Below are 17811 nucleotides of genomic sequence, written 5' to 3'. Positions count from 1 at the left end.
GAAATAGTTTATTATTTTTGTTTGTGTGTGTGTTTCAGATGGATCAGGCGAAACAAGAGTTAAGTCGTAAAGACAGCGAGCTGCTCGGTCTCAGGACCAAACTGGAGACCCTCAACAACCAGTTTTCTGACAGTAAACAGCACGTGGATGTGCTGAAAGAGTCCCTCACTGCCAAGGAGCAGAGAGCTGCTATACTACAGACTGAGGTGACTCTATAAAAATGCTTGTTCTTTTGATATTTGACTTGTTCATAACCTCTAATGTGTGCACGGTCAGGTGGATGCCTTGCGTCTCCGCCTGGAGGAAAAAGAAGCTCTCCTCTCTAAGAAGAGTCAGCAGATATCAGAGCTGACGGAGGAGAAAAGCACCCAGCAGGGGGAGATTTCTGACCTCAAAGACATGCTGGACGTCAAGGAGCGCAAAGTTAACGTGCTACAGAAGAAGGTGAGGTGTATTTTTCTTTATTTGTTTTTACAGAAATAGAATTAGCTATTTTTTTGTTTATTTTTATCATCTGCTAACAAGCGTTCCAAATTATGTCATGCACCTTTTCACCACTAGATGGTGCTGTTGGACAAATTTAAAAAGTGGTGAAACTTAACCTGATTTTATTTTTGAATATCTTTATGATATAGGTGTCAATTAAATCAAGTGTCATCTTCTTTTTGCTCAAGAAGAAAAATCAAAAGAACAGCTTTAATACCAGCTGCTGGTTTCTAATTAAGCACATGTAAATAGTTAAATCTTAAAAGAATTTATTCTTCAACACCTTAATGTCCTAATTTTTCTGTTAGAATTTTTGTCAACCTGTTGCGTCTTGGAGATATAAAAAAGGTGCTGAAATGAATATGTATTGTTAAGTAGAAAGGACACACAGCATGACAGGGAATGGAAGGAGACAACCAGAGTGTGCTTAAAATCAGACGCATACTAATGAGTTCCTCTTTTAATAAATGATGACCTTGGCTGTCTTCAAATAGAATACAGTCCAGTGTTGGGGAGGGAAATGCTTCTGCCTTCTTCGTTGAATCTACATTTCTTCATTTATTCCCCTCTTTTTTTCACATTTTTTCGATTTCGGTAAATTACAATGAAAGCGAGTTGGCTAAAAGTGAAGGAAAGTATCAGATCTCTGTGACATGAGGGGAAGCCAGGAATCGGCGTCCGTGTGTGTACATAAAGGTGTGCTCATGTGTGCATGCCGGCCTGTCAGTTTCAGGAGATGCTCACCAGATCAAAGAGTCTCCCAACCCCTCAATGTCAAGAGGGTGTGCTTCTGTGAGAGTGTGTTTGAGAGTGAGGAGGATGTGTCAGTCAAGCTGTCAGGTCAGCACTTGATTAATGAGGTGCTGGAGATGTTTGACTGTAGGAGCGCACACACCTACTGTAAATTTCCCACCTGCCATGAGGTCAGAGGTTCTTCTCTGTTTTCGGGGAAAGTTTTCACACAGGTTCATTTCCCACTGACAAAAGAGACGATAGAAAAACACTGAAATCTCGGCCTTTTACCTCCCAGAGTTTCTCATAATTAGACATTTCATGAACTTTTTCTGGTAAATGTTATTTCTGTGCTGCCTGAACCGTTTGCTGCTTAATGAAGACCACAAAGTTGACACACCGGTAACTCCTTATCGGGATCTGTAATCTACACCTCTCTCCCTCGCCCTACTGTATATTTGTACTTCTATGCTTCTCCTCGCTGAGGCTTAAACCTCATTCTAACCTTAGCCCTGCTAACTTCCAAAAAAGATTTTGCTTTGGAAACTCTGTCAACACACTTGGTGAGGAGGATTTTTGCTGAAACTGTGTTTTTTAGCTGAAAATTAACAAGAGGATTGAGGAGAATGAAGAAAGGGGGGTTGGGGTAAGGATAAGGGTTACAGATGGCACATTTGTGAGAATTATTCAAAAAACAACAATTTTTTTGTTTATTTGTTTTCCCAATTAAAAGCAACAATTAAAAAACACTTTATTTAATTAATAATTTCTAAAATACTATAGAAATACACAGATTTTACAAGTTTAAGTTAATCAAAACCTAATTTTACAAACATTTTATTGTTATTCTGGATTTAAAAAAAAATATTTTTTCTGTTTTAAGTGTTTTCTTTTTTAACTTAGTTGAAATCCACCACAGAGACAAAAGTCTTGCTACAAAAAGTTGAACCATCACTTTTGACGGGTAATTTTTTTTCACATAATATGCCCAATGAAAAGTAATTGTCATAAAAAATAGATCAAAATATGACAACACATGATAAGTTAGTTTTATTTTATTTTGGACTGTTATTTATGTAACAAAATGGGAAATAAAAACATCAAAATAAAAAATTTCTGAAAAGTTGGGAATTTAAGAGCAGAAAATTCCTTAAAAAGGGTAACAATAATAACACTGGAGACTTGGTCTTTGGTTCATCCATTCCTGGAACTTGTGAATCTTTACCCAGAGACCCAAAACACTCAGAAAATTGCAACATATTGAAAACTGTGTTAATACTATTGCTCAGGTGAAAATCACGCAGCAATAGTGCTCTAGGGTTTAAAAAAAAGTCAGTATTTTATTGTTTTTCAGACATTTCTGCATCTTTAAATCTCAACTTTACAGTTTTTGCAACTACATTGTGTGATAAACAAAGGAGAAAATGTAGTGTTGCACCAACTGAAATTCTTCCAGATCTTTTCTCTTTTGTTCCTATTGACTTTAATTTGAGATTCTCAAACCCAAAGTGACATTAATCAAGTACTCCAGCATCAGCTCCCCGTCTCCGGAGCCTAAAACCCAACTCTGGCCTCACTGATGACAAATCTCACCACCGCGGAGCGAGGTTAAATCAGACACTACCACCAGAATTTGGGTGTGGAGAGGATGGAGTTGCCTGCCCTCAACCCCACGGAACGCTTGTGGGATGAGCATGGGTGTACTCTTCATGCCAGAGTGACCGACACAACCACGCTGGCTGACTGAGAACAAATGTTGATTGAAGAATGGCCTGCCATCCCACAGCAGTGTGTGACCAGCAGGCGATGCCAGCATGTTGTGGTCGTCCATGGTTCTGCCTGATGCTGCCCAGCTTCCTGATTGAGATGTTAAAAAGCCACTATGTTGGGTTTTTTACCAGTTGAGTTAACAGAAGAAACGGTCTGGTATTTTTTTTTTTAGTCACACTCCAATCATCCTCTTGATCTATTGTAAATAGATCTATGATTTTGCCGTTTTTAGCCAAAATAAAAAAACTTGTTGGATTTAGTTTCTGCAGGAGTTCATCAGAAATTAATCTCTGAGTTGTGGGTGGGACTGTTGGTGTGAAGTAAGCCCACCCCCACTTCCCATCACCCATAACTGATCTCATCTCCTGCTAGCTTACAGCCCCTCAAAACCCCAAGCTAAAATCACTGGTGCACCAAAAATATTGGAGCAGCCGTACAGTTTTGGTCCAGTTCAGACGAGGAAAAACAAAGACGTGCATGGATCTACACGTGGATGCATCAGAATGGGGCTTGTGGCCCACTATTCCTATTTTCTGCTCCTGATTCACAGCAATTTGAATAAAGACACACTCAGAAATGCAATTTTAAGCTTAATTCTCTTTATATTTGTCTGACATCAGTTGAAAAATGCTACAAAAACATGATAAAAACACTATCTTGGACACTTCCTATCACACATAAATAAAAAAACTTCTTAGTGGTTTGAAATCCAAATTTTCTAATTCACTAATGTGTTAAAAATATCTTTTATTTGCTGTAAAACTTTTAAATATCAGGAGGTTTTACTGCGCATGATCTCCCCTTTTGAAGTTAAACTTTCGTGTTTGTCCTCTGCAGATCGAAAACCTCCTGGATCAGCTGAGGGACAAAGAGAAACAGCTGAGCGGCCTGAAAGACAGAGTGAAGTCTTTGCAGACGGACACCTCCAACACAGACACCGCTCTGGGAACACTGGAGGAGGCTCTTTCCGAGAAGGTACCCCGTCTGACTTCAGGTCGACACCCGACCGCTGGAGCAAAGTGGCATTAACGAAACCCGACAGCAAATCCACCGACCGCCCACAAGCTGACCTGACTAATAAATTTGAACATATATTCATAGTAACTGTTCAATTTTTAAGCATTTACAACATTTAAAAAAACCTAAATGAGGCCAAATGGCTTCAAACAAAGAAACCACTCAAGAATGAACAAGATTTATTTCTCTTCATGCAGTTTTTTTATTAAAGAACTTGAATCTGATTCAGGGAAAATAACCAGCAACACATCTGCATTTTGTTTTTACACTATTATAGGCGATAATGTTACAAACTAAATCTCCTTTTTGACTTGCCACGCACAATGGAAACGGGGCTTTTAATTGTCCAATGACTAATATTCAGGGTGTAGCGAGAATTTGTGAGTGTTGGCACAATGACGTGACTACTCCTGTGTTATAAGCTTTTCCCTCCTTTTTCATGACTTTTTAAGTCCTTACATGATGTTTTCATCCTCTATCAGGTTCCACTCTTCTCCTGGTTTTTCTGTAGCTTTATTTTCCTAAATACAAGTTGATAAAATGTTAGCTCAAAGCTACTAGACATATTTTCTTTTCCCAAAACTGTACCAGAATTTTCAATTTGCATGTCTATTAACTTTATTTGATGAAAACTCTCCCTTTTTGTTGCATATGAAGGAGCGAATCATCGAACGCCTGAAGGAGCAGAGGGAAAAGGAGGAAAGGGAAAAAGGCGACGAGATGGAGTCCAGCAAGAAAGACCTAAAAGAGTTTAGGGAGAAAGTGTCCCAGCTGCAGGCTGACCTCGCCGACCGTGAGGTAAACAGCATCGCTCAAATCCACATCCATTTTAGAGCTGAAATTCACAAAAACAGGCTCTCCATTGTTGCAAAAAAAACATGACTGATGTGTGACTGCATAACAAGCCTCAGAAGCCTCTTAAAAGTAGAGTCCTTGCACCGAAGGACAATGATGATGAAACCTTTATGTTTCCTTGACAACAAAGCCCAGTGCCCACATTAACAGAAATGATGATCAGAGCTGAACTCCACTTGATGAGAGCTTTTGTGAGACAGCCAAGCTGAAGCAGAGAGGGACAGGAGTGTTTGGAGGGTTTTTCTTCACGTTTGTTTTGCAGCTGCTGGGCAGCAAAGCAGAAGTCATTTCTAAGAAAGACCTTTAAGGCTTCAGCTCACATTTATTTCTTTTTTTAAAAATATGCATTTGATAAAAGATTTTTGGTTTTAATTTAAACACCAGAATAACTTCATTTGTAGCTTTCTATATATTAAGAACTATACAATGATAATCATGTTTTTTCTTGAGTTTTTTTTTTTTTAAAGGGAGGACATAATTTAAGATTAAAATTGTGTTCCTGAGTATTTCTTTATTCAAATCATGTTGGCTCTGGAGCAGATAAAAATCTTAGGTTTGTGTCCTAGCTCCAATTCTATATCCTCCACTTGAAGACAAATAGATCCATAAACATTTTCATTTTCATTGTCAGAGCTACCATCTGCCTCAAAACTGTACGAGTGGATAGCTCCGAAACGGATCACCATTTTTTTGGCTATGCTAATGCTAGGTCAAGGTTATGAGGAGCTGTAATGAGGATGTAAACAAATGCATGCTGGGATATCAGTCAGAGTCAAATTTCTAATGAGCTCATTTTTTTTATTCTACAATTAAACAAATATAGTTGGATTTAGATTGTAGATTTGGACTTTTTTTCATCACGTGATAGCTATAGCCACACTGGTACGTACATGTCCTCTATATGAAGCTACATTCACACAACCCTGGCGTTGCTCCTATGGAAAGTCTATTTAGATGCAAAAGAAAAAGCACATTTCCAGCTTCCACGTTCAACACTCAAGTTTATGCATACCTACGCACATTTTTTAGGACCGTTTTTTGGCACTAGCTAATAAAGGCTAATGTATTCAGCAAACAATAGAGTAAAACATTACAAATCCCATCACCAGGATGGAGTTCACTAGATTCAATGCTATTGGACTCAACCACTGTTGCATAACTTCCAAGAAAGTTGTTCAAGCCAGTAGAGTTTTGACAAGTGAAGGCAATACACCTACGAGCCATGCTAAAGCTAACACGATAACGGCCGACTGTTACAGAATCAAAGATGGGCGGGGCTTTTATACTCAAGCCGCAGAGCGTGATGACATGAAACTTCTGAAATTATGTTTGACTTACACCTCACATCTTCAGCTGTAATACATCGTTTCAACCTGTAGGGGGCAGCACACATATGTTTTTTTATTTTTCAAGTTTATTTTAAATTGTCAATGTGGCAAGGAATAACATACAGCACTTTTAAATCCGCATTTATAGAGGTCAACAGACAAAATAAGTTGATTTAATAGTGTTCAGGTTGAATTTTGTCCAATCAGGGGACTCCGATTCTGTCTTTTATGTACATCTGAATAGAGCTGAGAAATAAAAAAACCTTGAGATTTGCACCACTTTGACATTTTGCACCAAGCGTTTTCCAACTGTAGGTGGCGGACATGCGCTAGTAAACTGTAGAAGACGAAGAAGCCCCTCCCTGCCTGTTCAGTGTGAACGCCATGGGCTAAATATCCATTCAAGATCTGCATTTAGCATGTTCTTGCAAGTGTGTTAGATGCATTAGCACTCAGGAAAATAATAGAACAATTTCCTTAACAGATTAATACAAAAGTTGTTGTAGTGTTTTTAAATTGTTTATTTTTTGGGATTATTTGAGGTTAGATCTATCGATAGATAGAAGGATTGTAAAAAAAAAAATCTCCAAAAAATAAACATTCCTCTCCTTACTGCCATACCCTGTTGGGTTTTTACAATACCAATATATGTGCAAACCAAAATATGATCTGAGTCAGCAGCAAGGTTCCCCTGACCAAAGCCCAGTCAAACACGATGATCTGTAGTCTGAAGGTGGTACAGTCAGTCAAGGGTAAAATTACACGTCTGAGCATCTCTGCCTCTGGTTCTGCTGGTTTCTGTTTCACTGCCTCCACCAAAAGAGGAAAAGACAAGAAAAGAAAGGGAGCCAGGGAGAGGCTTCATGGATGGCAGGGTTGAGCCTGGGAGTGAGAGGAGAGACAGGTCATGGGAAAATACAAAAGCTAAAATGTACAGAGTTGGTCATGCGTCCTGGGAATGCTATTCTAAAGACAAAAAATCTGTAACTATATGGTATTTCTGTTGGAAAGTTTGGTGTTGTTTACCCCTCCAGACAAACTAACTAACTTTATATCAACATAAAGTGGTTAAAGTTGCTCATTTGATAAATATAAGTTATAGAAAAGCATGATTGTGAAGGATTTTTGGGGAAATGGCGCCAATCCCACCTGACGAGAGTCAAAAACAACACAAGTGATCGAAATAACAATGCGTTCCAGCACCTGGTTAATTTCAAGTGAACTATTAGCCCACAATGCTTCATTCTGGCTTAAAGGAAGCCTATGAAAGCAAAAGCTAATTATAAATCCACACAGAAAGGCCCCAGAAGGCTCAGAGTGAGCCAGGAGCTTTTTTATTTATTTTTATGAAATGACTGGGCTTATCGCTGCGGCACCACATCCCTCCACTCAGCTCGGCAAACAGATAAAATGGCGAGATATTTACATGCTGTATTTCTAATTTTATTGCTTTAGTCTTAAAAACCCTAAAGCAGGAGCCACACATACATGCTGAATGGAAGAAGGCTGACATGCGTGGAAAATGGTGACTGCCGCTGATAGATAACCCTTGTTTGATCGTGAGCCACTTGCTACCAAAGCATTCCAAAATGTTTTTGTTTTGTCCCTGATTAATAGGAATAGACAACCTTAAAAATGTTTCCGTAAAAATGAAGAAATTGTGTCAAATGACTCGGTCTGACTTGCACGCTTTTCCATCTGGTTTAGGCGCTGGTGCTGGATCTGAAAGAAAAAGCTTCCTCTCTGGCGTCGTCAAATCTCAAGAAAGACAGCAGGCTGAAAAGTCTGGAGATTGGCCTGGAGCAGAAGAAAGAGGAGTGCAACAAACTGGAGAACCAACTCAAAAAGGTTAGCAAAAGATATTTAACTAGAGAATTATTCATGGAGTCACGCAGACTTACAAATTTTTATTCTCTCGCTAAGACAAGAGCTTGAAATTTTTGTCAGCTGTCTTAAGTTAAAGTTTAGAGAGAAACACGTCTCTTTCTCCCCTCACTTGTTTTGCCTTAATTGTTTTCTGAGAAAAAGGCAGAGAGATGTGTTTAAGTGCAGTCGCACATCACATGTTCTCCCACACAGCAGCAGAGCAGAATGTGGCGTGTGTGTGACAGCCTGCTGACAGCCGTACAGTCATTTTCACAGGCTGGAGAAGACGGCGTTGTGTGTGCGTGTGTGTGCATATGTGTGAATCTTTGTGACAAAGAGAAGAAAGAATGTGTATGAAGGTGCCAATACATCTACAGTGATTAAATTCTTCAGACTTTATAGACCCACTCCAATGAAAATCACGTTTTTAACATATTTAGAGATTAAAACTAGTATTTCTTTATTCAAACAATTGTGAGTGAAAACATGTAACAGTAGCCATTTTTGTTACATTGATAATGTTAGGTGGGGGTTGTGAGAGGCTGTAATGCTACTGTTACTGCGAGAGGGTGAGGCATCAGTAGAACCTGCAAGAATCTTCAAGCCCAATTTAAAAAAAAATCCTCGGTGTGTCATGAATGTAGACGTCAGGCAGGGATGATACCATTACGAAACAGCTGGGCAGACACGGGGCGGTGGCGGCCAGCTGCAGCTTTGACTGGATGATGATGTGTAACTGTCTCTAGACGGTGGCTGTCCATCAGCCGCCTGGTAGCCCAGAGATGTATAGAAGGCACCGTCAATGGACTGCCACCCCGTGACACCATTGACTGATGTCAACTTTTATGCTCTTTTCACACTGGATTTACATTTGCCACCTGCCACCTCTCTTTTGACTCCCCGGCCACAGAGCTAACGCCAACATGGATGATGTTGAGCGAGTAGCTCGAGTCTACACGTTTTAGAGAGCTTTACAGAGGCACTGGAATGCACTTCGCCATCGTCAGATAATTCAGTCTTTCACGGTGCGGTGTACTTCACTCTTGGAGTGAGAGCTGCACCGGATTGCCACTTTCAGCTGTCCAGTTTGAGCATTAACTTGAGAGGTAAAAGATAAAACTAGAGGATCTTTTTATTAATGTCTTGATGAAAATAAAAATTAAAAAAACAACAATCAATGGAGGTAGAGCGATTAGGGAGAAGATTGATCCAGCTGGATTTCAGGTCTGCTCGGCTAGAATCTGCTGTCAGGTGGGGGCGTGTCTGTCTAGTCTGTATCCCGCCTCTCGTAACAGCAGATGGCGGGACTTTCACAGAGAAATGCTATTTCTGTGATTTTGTTGTTGTTGTTGTAAATTCATCCCATCCCAACATAAAATTATGACTGGTTTCCTCCATGTGGGGTTTCTAATAGCGGACAGCTCTGTTTCCATCCGGCCCCACCATGGGCCGCCCACCCAAAGTTTGTCTTCTGCCTCATTTATTAAAATTAAAGATTGAGTTTTGTCCAAAAACTTCAAATAGGGACCATATTCCCCATTTAATTCAATAAAACATCAATTACAGAACATAAAATAAGTTAAAGTTCATTTTAGATAGTTTTATCATGTTGATCTCACAGATGCACACAGGACACCTGAGGGCGTCCGTCGGTTCTAGAGGGTTTAATCCCATCGTGGGGCGTATAATAATGTGTAATAATATAAAAAACCTGCATTTAGGTCACTGCGTGGTGGCATTTTGGCATATGCGACCGTAGCATAAGCTAGCAGGAGATTGTGATTGGAAAAAAGAAGAACTATTGCCGCTCTGCAGGAAATATGTCTTAAAAAAAGGATTATTAAGAACAACTGGGAATACTTTTAGATGAAAAGATGACAGTAATGGGACATTAAAAATCACTCTTGTTATTGTGTATGGTTCTTTTCTTTGTCTTTTCATTTGTTTTTTGTCTTCCTTCTATATTTTCTTATATCATGGGGCACCGAAACACTTTTTCTCCCCATAAAAAGCTGTAAAGCATCCAAAACTAATATAGTTTATTTATTATAGAACCAAGGCACACACGTGGACTCGTTCTGTCCCAAGAGCAACATTAGCTTCTGGGAAACGCACACAGCTGTTCTAACCTCTAAGCTGGTTATAACCTGTTTTATTTGTCTTGTTTTATTCCGCCTCTAGTTTTTTTTTCTTTCCTCTCGCCCGTTTTCCATATTTTCAGTGAAGCTGAGCATAGCAGAGGAAAACACAAAAACCGCTGCAACGTGGTTTCGTTTGCTATTCGGATGTGTCTGTTCATGACCTGTAGCTGCAGTGCGAGACTCTCCACCAAAATAAAAATGCACGATGTGTGAACTCAACTCGACAAAGATGCTCCATCTCCAGCTAATTTAAATAAATTCTAAACATATAGGCAACACACCCATTTTCCAGTACCACAAAACTGAATAAAAGATCTTGTGTGTACAAAAACATACCCAGGAAACACATTTAATAAATCATTTTTTGCACTTTTTTAAGCAAGTTGTGTTTGCATTTGGATTTTTTTCAATGAAAACACATCAAACATACATAAAAGAGCTGTAAGCCAATGAAAAATCTTCTTTCAAAGAAGAAGCAAAACCTTTTTTATTTGTCAAAATTTGGCATTAAGAAGCATAAAACCTCGATTTGTTTCTAGACGACCATTTGTAGCTTTAGACCTACAACCATATGCCACTTCCATCAAATTCACCCTGCCCTTCTTCAACTTATTTGTTGTTTCTGGCACGTCCATCCTGGTTTGATGAAGTTGTGGTCACACTGTTTTGAAAGCGAGCGCACGGTTTATTTTGTTAAAAATTAATTTATGTTCCAGGCCCAGAGCGCGGCAGCGGAGTCCCGGGCCAACGCTGAACTCTCTGAACGCATCACCTGCCTGGAGCAGGAAGTGACCCGGCACAGGGAGGATGCTGGGAAGGCCCAGTCGGAGGTGGAAAGACTTCTGGAGATCCTACGGGAGATGGAGAATGAGAAGAACGACAAGGAGAAAAAGATTCATGAGTTGGAGAGGTGAGAGTGAAAGGGATTCATTTAACCCTTTAGCATCGGAGCTCCAGTGTTTAATGAATTTGATTTAATGTAATTTTTAAATTGTTAACGGGATCAACGCAATTCCTGTTGATTCTGAAGGAGAAAAGCGGCTCGTACGAGCCGCTTTTCTCCTTCAGAATCTACTGGAATTACGTTGATTGTATTCACAATTAAACATTACAATATATTAAAGATTTTGTGTTTAAGGGTTAAAAAGAACATGTTTTTCATTTTTATATTCATTTTTAAACTATTTTTCTTATTTATCTATGTGCATGCTGCTTCTTTGTGGTAGAAAACACACGTTTTTGGTTATCAGCAGCAGACCGAGCAGGGATATCTGAAAAAACAAGCAGGACACAAACTCTTTTTCTTTAAAAAAATGCTGTTTTTGGTGCAAATAACACACCTTACATCCCACTTCATCACTGTTTGTGCAGCTTTAAGCTGTCCCGGTGTCCAAAATCTTACTAGCTCTCCTCTTTCTTCCACTTTTCTCCAACCCTTGTCTACTTTAACTGCCATTTACATGTGTACACAAACATTCGTGCGACCATCCTCACACCTCAGAAATCCATCCGCCCCTCATCTGTGGCGCTCTAAGCAATCAGGAAAACAAGCCCCTCCCCCTGCTGCCTCTCAGCAGCCAATGGGGGGGCTGGTGTGGGACTACCTGGGCACGTGAGTGGCTGGTGGCCCCGTTAACAGACAGCCACCAGGCTGGCTGGTGCACGTAAAAACTCACCTTGCTTGTTTGCAGGACAGGATATGATAGCATAGCTGCAACACTCACCATGTGGAAAAGTTTATAGAACAATGTAATGTGTTAAAGGTGGACCAGAGGGAAACATGGCTGCACGGATATAAATCCAACATCATTTGAATCAACCAAAACGCAGTTTTTAAAATCTAAAAATACATATTTAGACATATTTTCTCTCATGTGACTCTTCCACATGGGACACTGCAGCGCGCTAATAATCACCATCAAAGAGTTGCAGCATTGGCTCTTACCATGCTTCTTTGTTATGACGCATCTAGTCGATTTCTCTCAAGACGAGAAATTGGATTCATTTGTACTTCTATGCTTTCTCAAACATGACCAGGAGTTTCAGCCGTCTCCTATTGCAGCATGACAAGCCAAACTGCTCCCAAAAGTTTGTCAAATGAGGCACAGTCTGGCACAACTCCTGCCCGAAAGTCTTCGGGCCTCTGTTCCTGTCAATGATGTAACTCTTTCATTTAGTGGCTCTGTTTTCTCGCTTCACTTTTGCTTTATTTTTCAGCTGACTTGCAGAGTTTAATACACTTTTTTTCCCTTTTACATTAGGAATCTGGACAGTTCACTAATCTTATTTCTGTTTTTTGCAAAAACATTTCTTGACGATTCTTTCTTTGGACACTTTGGTATTAATATCATCTTTCTTTAAATAAATTCTTTGTCTTTTCATTTTATTTTTGTGCATGCTCCTCTTTTACTCTTGTTTAAATGTGTTAAAATGTCTAAAGAAGCAAAAAATCAGGACTCTTTAACATTTAAATTAATTAAAATGAATGTAAGTTAAACTTGTTTTGTTTCTAATTTCGACAAAACAAAAAAAGTGTGAAGTTTTGCTATATAAGTCAGTGTTTAAAGTCTTTAATAGTTTTAAAAGCACTCACATAATTATTTATTTACTAAGTTGAATATTTTAAGCTTAAATCCTTTTGACGTTTTATGCAAAAATCCAGATTTAATACTACCTTTCACAAGTCTTTTTTGTGAACTTTAAGCCTTAACTTGAATCTAACCGACATATAAACGGAAAATACTTCACCTGTCGACAACACTTAGCTTTTTAAATAATTTTCTACAATTGAGCACCACCAAAAAGGATCAATTCTAGGTTAAAGTCGCTTTTTTTTAAGTGGGGCCGCTCTCTTTCCACTCTGCTGTAAATCCAGCTGTAATGGTACAAATGTATTTATTTCAATAACCAGGATGGTAATTGGAGCAGACTGAGTGACTTCACACTGAGGAGAAATGGAGCTGAAAATATGCCCTGATGGCCAAAATAAAGGATTTGGATGGAAGAGTGGAAAACAGTGAGAGGAAGCAAGAAGGAGGGTGGTGGAGGAAGAAAAACAACCAGGAAGACGGAGAGGATTAAAAAAGGAAAAACATAATGAAGAGTGGGATAATGGAAGAGAAATTAGAGAATTTTATTAATATTTTTTTGCATCTGGCACCCTGTCATTAGCATACGCCGGGCTTTGCCAGTTTAAACATATTAAACACTGTTGGAAACTGTGGGAACTCGGTAAATGATTTTTCTTTAAATTTTATGTCTTGACGAATGCCCACAATTTGCTTTTAAGTCTACTGACTTAGTACTGAGGTCATAACCACCATGAAAGATCATTCTTAGTGAGCACGCTCAGATCTCACACTTCCAGTAACTGCTCACTTGTTCTACGCCTCAGAAAGAAGGCTTCTCAATAGACATAAAGAGCCACTCTGAGGAAAAATTGGGTTTTGGGGTTTTAAACATGTTCTTGTGGCATTTGTCTGATAATAGAGAACATATATTAAGAAAATTAAACTTTAAATAGCTTTTCTGAGTATTTCTTTATTATACAAATACTGGGACACAAGCTCCCTGGTTCGCTCCATTCTAAATCCACGTACGTCTCAATTTTCCTTGTCTGAGAGGGCATCTGGCTAAAAACTGTGACTGGATAGCTGCTTTGTTGCTCTGATAAGTTAGGTAGCAATCAATCAAATAATAAATAATACATTTTGTAGAGCACATTTCATTAACATGCTGTTGAAGACGAGGTACCTGACAGAAAAGACATTGGAAAACACTTGAGTTGGGTGTCGCCAATAATTTCCAGAATAATTTGGATTCAATTCACCAGAGATTCTGATTTTTTTATTATTTCGATCTACTCGATTCAGTTCAAATTTGAATTTACACATTTAGACACGTGTTTAGAAACACATTAAATACCTATTTATATTTTAAAGATATTTATATAAATCTGATACAGTTCACATACTGTCAAATGTATTTGTGAAATAATAATGGCATCGTTAATACATGGATTCTCAAAGGGAGAAGCTCTAACAATTGTTCTGCCTCTTGGCCACTAGGTGGCGATCACACTATAGCATTTCACCTTATTCCAGAAGAAGAAAGTATGAGCAAAAACTATCTTTTTTAGCACAAATGGTTACTTTAAAAAATATTTCATTAAAAGAGTTGGGAAAATTCATGAATGTGAGTATATAAGATGTTCATTTAGTCAGCAACGTATGTTTCTGTAAATCGAGCGTTAACATTAGCCGTCCTATGGGAAATCCCATTATACGTTAGCATCAAGCTAGCGGACTTTAGCTTTATGTTTTAGATTGATCTCTACTTTTATGGATCAATTATTGATCTATTAAGCTTAAATCAATCCAGATTGATTAATCAATTTTATAAACCTAGAAAACAGTTAAAAAAATAAAAAGTCATAGAACACAATAGTTTTAAAAGCAATGAAAGAAAAATGGGAGGAAACGCTGTAACCGAAACTTTGAGGAGGCACTCTATAGAATAAAAGAGAGGGTAAAAATATACAAAAGATAAATCATAAAAGCCATAAAAAACTCAGATCTTTGGGTAAGTTATTTAATAGGGGTTGTAGGCTAGTGGATTAGAGTGTAAACTGATAACTCTGTAATGGGCGACGGGAATGGGGCGACAGCGGTGTTGTTCAGAGACGAATGTCTAACAAAATGCTGCTACTCTTCAGAAACTGTCCTAGAAAACAGCAGTTTTTTTCATTTTGGGTAAATAATCATAATAAAAAGACCACAGCTTTAAAAAAAACTTAAAAGATGAATGGAGTGGGTCTTAAAAGCAATAAAAACTTGCCTGCCTGTCTGTCTGTTTGCTTGATCACGCCTGTCTCCTCTTCCTGTTTCCCTAATTATGCTTCTCAGTCACTTCTTCCGTTTCTTTTTCTTTTCTGTTCTTTGAAGACCGATCAAGCTATCTAACATGGCACTCTGCTCTTCTTTCCAACTTCACCTTTCCCTCCCTCTTTCTCTGTCTTCTTTTATCTTTACGATGCAACATTGTTCGCCACTCTACTCAGTTTCGCCTCAAGGTTAGTACTGCATGCCTATTTTTCTTCCTATGCCGCACTCTTCCCGTTTCTCATCTTTCTCCTTCATTGTCATACTGTGTCCTTGCGTCGAGACACTCAAACTTTTCTTCTAATAATTTTCATCAGGCTCATCTATTCTCTGAAGGAAATGTATTTGACTTTTACTTCACCTTCTCTGCGAGAATAATGCCTTCACTTTAAATAACAAACCCCCTTCCTGGACTTATCCCTGTGCTGAGCCCTGACGTCAGCACTTGTTATAATTATTTCAAACACAAAAAGAACACCAGCTTTACGTGACAACTTTCTGCATTTCCTTTATGTATAGAAACATTTTTTATAGCATGTAAAAAATATAAGCTTTTAAGACTAGTCATCCTCTTTACACAGATATCAAACGAAAGGTTTATATTCAAGCAAACAGAAGGAGTTAATTGATTCTAAAGTTTGGAAAACATGTTTCTCAACATTAAGTATTTACATCATTGAATTATAAACTTACATAGTACACGTTTTAACAAACCATGTTGTTATCCATGTGCAATTATGTGGAGGATTTAAAGAGTTTGCATCCAGTTCTTGACTATAAATATTTATTTCTGCTCTGCACGCAATCACATAAAGAAGTAAGAATACTTTCAGAGAGTTTCATTCTTTGCTGACCAGGAAAATGTGAACATGTTTTTGATAAAAATGACTTCTGCACTTTTGACGATTTTTACTAATAATTTGGTTCCTAATCTGTCAGATTTTTTGATTTTACCATATTTTTTGTTTAGAAAATTAAAGGCAGAGTAGATTTTGAAAAAATATTAAAATTTAAATAGTGCCCCTTCTCCTTTAAACAAGACAACTTTTCAAACTTCTGCATTAAATTCAAAGAAATTCAGATTTTATTTCAAGAAATAAACTACCTTTTATATATATTAAAGAAAATGCAAGCTCTAATAAGTCAGATTTTAAATGTTCTACCTCTGTTAAAGTGTTGTTCATTGTTCCTATTGGCATGCATGTCACTGTGTAGAGATTAAAGCGTGCAGAATTACAGATCTGACTTATGTTGTCAAATCTCCCACATTGGGATCAAGCGTGTAATAATGACTTTTTCTTACCACTTTGTGCCGTCAGTTTTTGACGCTCCTCAGTAGCCCTCTTTGCTATTTTCCTCCCTTTTCAACTTCAACAGGGACGTTTTCATCACTGTTGTTTCACGATTCAAGTCTAGAGGGTAAAAAAAACAAAAGAGAGGTAGTATCACCTCACTATGAAGTAGACGTCAGAAAATTTCCTGTCTGTCCCTGTATTGTGCACCTTTTTTATTTTCTTTTTTGTTTTGATGTTGGGCTTAGAAACTCCACCGCCAAATGTCTGACATCAAGGTGTCTGGAGCTTGAAAAGGAAGTGCTTCTTCTTTTTTGCGAGTTCTTTTGTGTGTGTTTGATCTGACTGCGCTCCCCAACAATAAGGTGGTGCAGGAATTCCTCAGTTATCGGGTGACGACAAGAAGAGACTTTTGCTTTTTAAATGGTTGTTTTCTGTCACATAAACACGTTACTGTATTCGCCAATAGTTGTAAAACTAAGTTATTAAGCAATATAAATAATTAAAGTATTATTTGAAAGCGTTGGAGAAAAATGTTTAATCCTAGTCTCAAAGATTTTATTTTGCATGAAACTACGGTGGCCCTAAAGGGCAAATCACACCAACAAATGGAAAAACATATTACAGATCATAAATTCACATTAACTAAAAGTAAATGTTAAACAACATCTTATCATTTTTTTACTTCTACTTCCATCTAAAAACTTTAAAATTAGAAGGAAATGTGATTTTCATTGACGTAGGTGGAAAAAAAAGGATATTTTTCTGCTACTTTCCAGAAACAGACTCTGCGGAAGTTTGTGCGCACACATGCCTTATTTATCTCACTAATTTATTTACCCACTCACTACCTGAGGGATTTTCAGCAGATTTGTCAAACGAGAAAATAGGCATTTCTTTCATGATTTCTCAAAACCTCTTTCAGTGTACTCCTTCCTTCATGCCAGCACAGAGCCAGAGCGATCTAAAATGATCCGTGTTTGCATTGTTGTTATGATTCACTCGCTTGTGGTCTGTAGTTTTTTAATAGGCTCAACAACACAAGCCAAATGGTTCTTGTGTTTTCAGAGGAAATATTGCATTCCTCATGGTTAAAAGGAAATCCTTGAAGTTAATGTAGGGCGAACCGTGAGCGGTAAACACACATGAGGCCTGCGAGCATTTCTGATCAAATATTTATACAGGACTCCAAATTTAATATTAATATTACCTTAATCTGGGTCCCTGGGTATCAACAGCATGCTAATAAGTCAGGTTAAACATTTGTTTTTTAGGGCTTGCTGACAGTTTTTGGATTGTGTGTTCTATCTTTTTTTTACTACAAATTCTGAGTATTTATGTTTAATATTCTTGTCTGATTGTTTACGTATTTTAAGATGTTTATTTTTATTTTTTAATCTGAAAGTTTAAATTGCAAGCGTGCGTTTCTGTTCGTACATAATAA

The 17811-nt window shown here is 38.1% G+C and overlaps 1 protein-coding gene across 11 annotated transcripts in view; it reads left to right on the top strand.

Annotated features, from left to right (window-relative positions):
• Positions 1-17811, top strand: part of LOC112158504 (ELKS/Rab6-interacting/CAST family member 1) — a 129034-nt gene that overhangs the window by 39545 nt on the left and 71678 nt on the right. For 5 of the 11 annotated variants that reach the window (XR_002921326.2, XR_002921328.2, XM_024291937.2 and 2 more), the window contains 8 exons: positions 39-206; positions 277-444; positions 3826-3963; positions 4663-4803; positions 7896-8036; positions 10912-11105; positions 11697-11807; positions 15255-15266. Coding sequence is in view for 7 of the 11 variants with exons in the window: in XM_024291937.2 (XP_024147705.1) it covers positions 39-206; positions 277-444; positions 3826-3963; positions 4663-4803; positions 7896-8036; positions 10912-11105; positions 11697-11807; positions 15255-15266 (1073 nt within the window). In the remaining 4 variants the exon portion in view is untranslated. The remainder of the gene's footprint in view (positions 1-38; positions 207-276; positions 445-3825; positions 3964-4662; positions 4804-7895; positions 8037-10911; positions 11106-11696; positions 11808-15254; positions 15267-17811) is intronic. The other 6 variants (XR_002921329.2, XM_024291961.2, XM_024291970.2 and 3 more) reach the window with 2 other exon arrangements.

Source organism: Oryzias melastigma, linkage group LG23 (genome assembly GCF_002922805.2).
Source record: "Oryzias melastigma strain HK-1 linkage group LG23, ASM292280v2, whole genome shotgun sequence".
NCBI lineage: Eukaryota > Metazoa > Chordata > Actinopteri > Beloniformes > Adrianichthyidae > Oryzias > Oryzias melastigma.
Note: the sequence above shows the minus strand (reverse complement) of the source record. Positions and strands in the feature narration are given on the sequence as shown.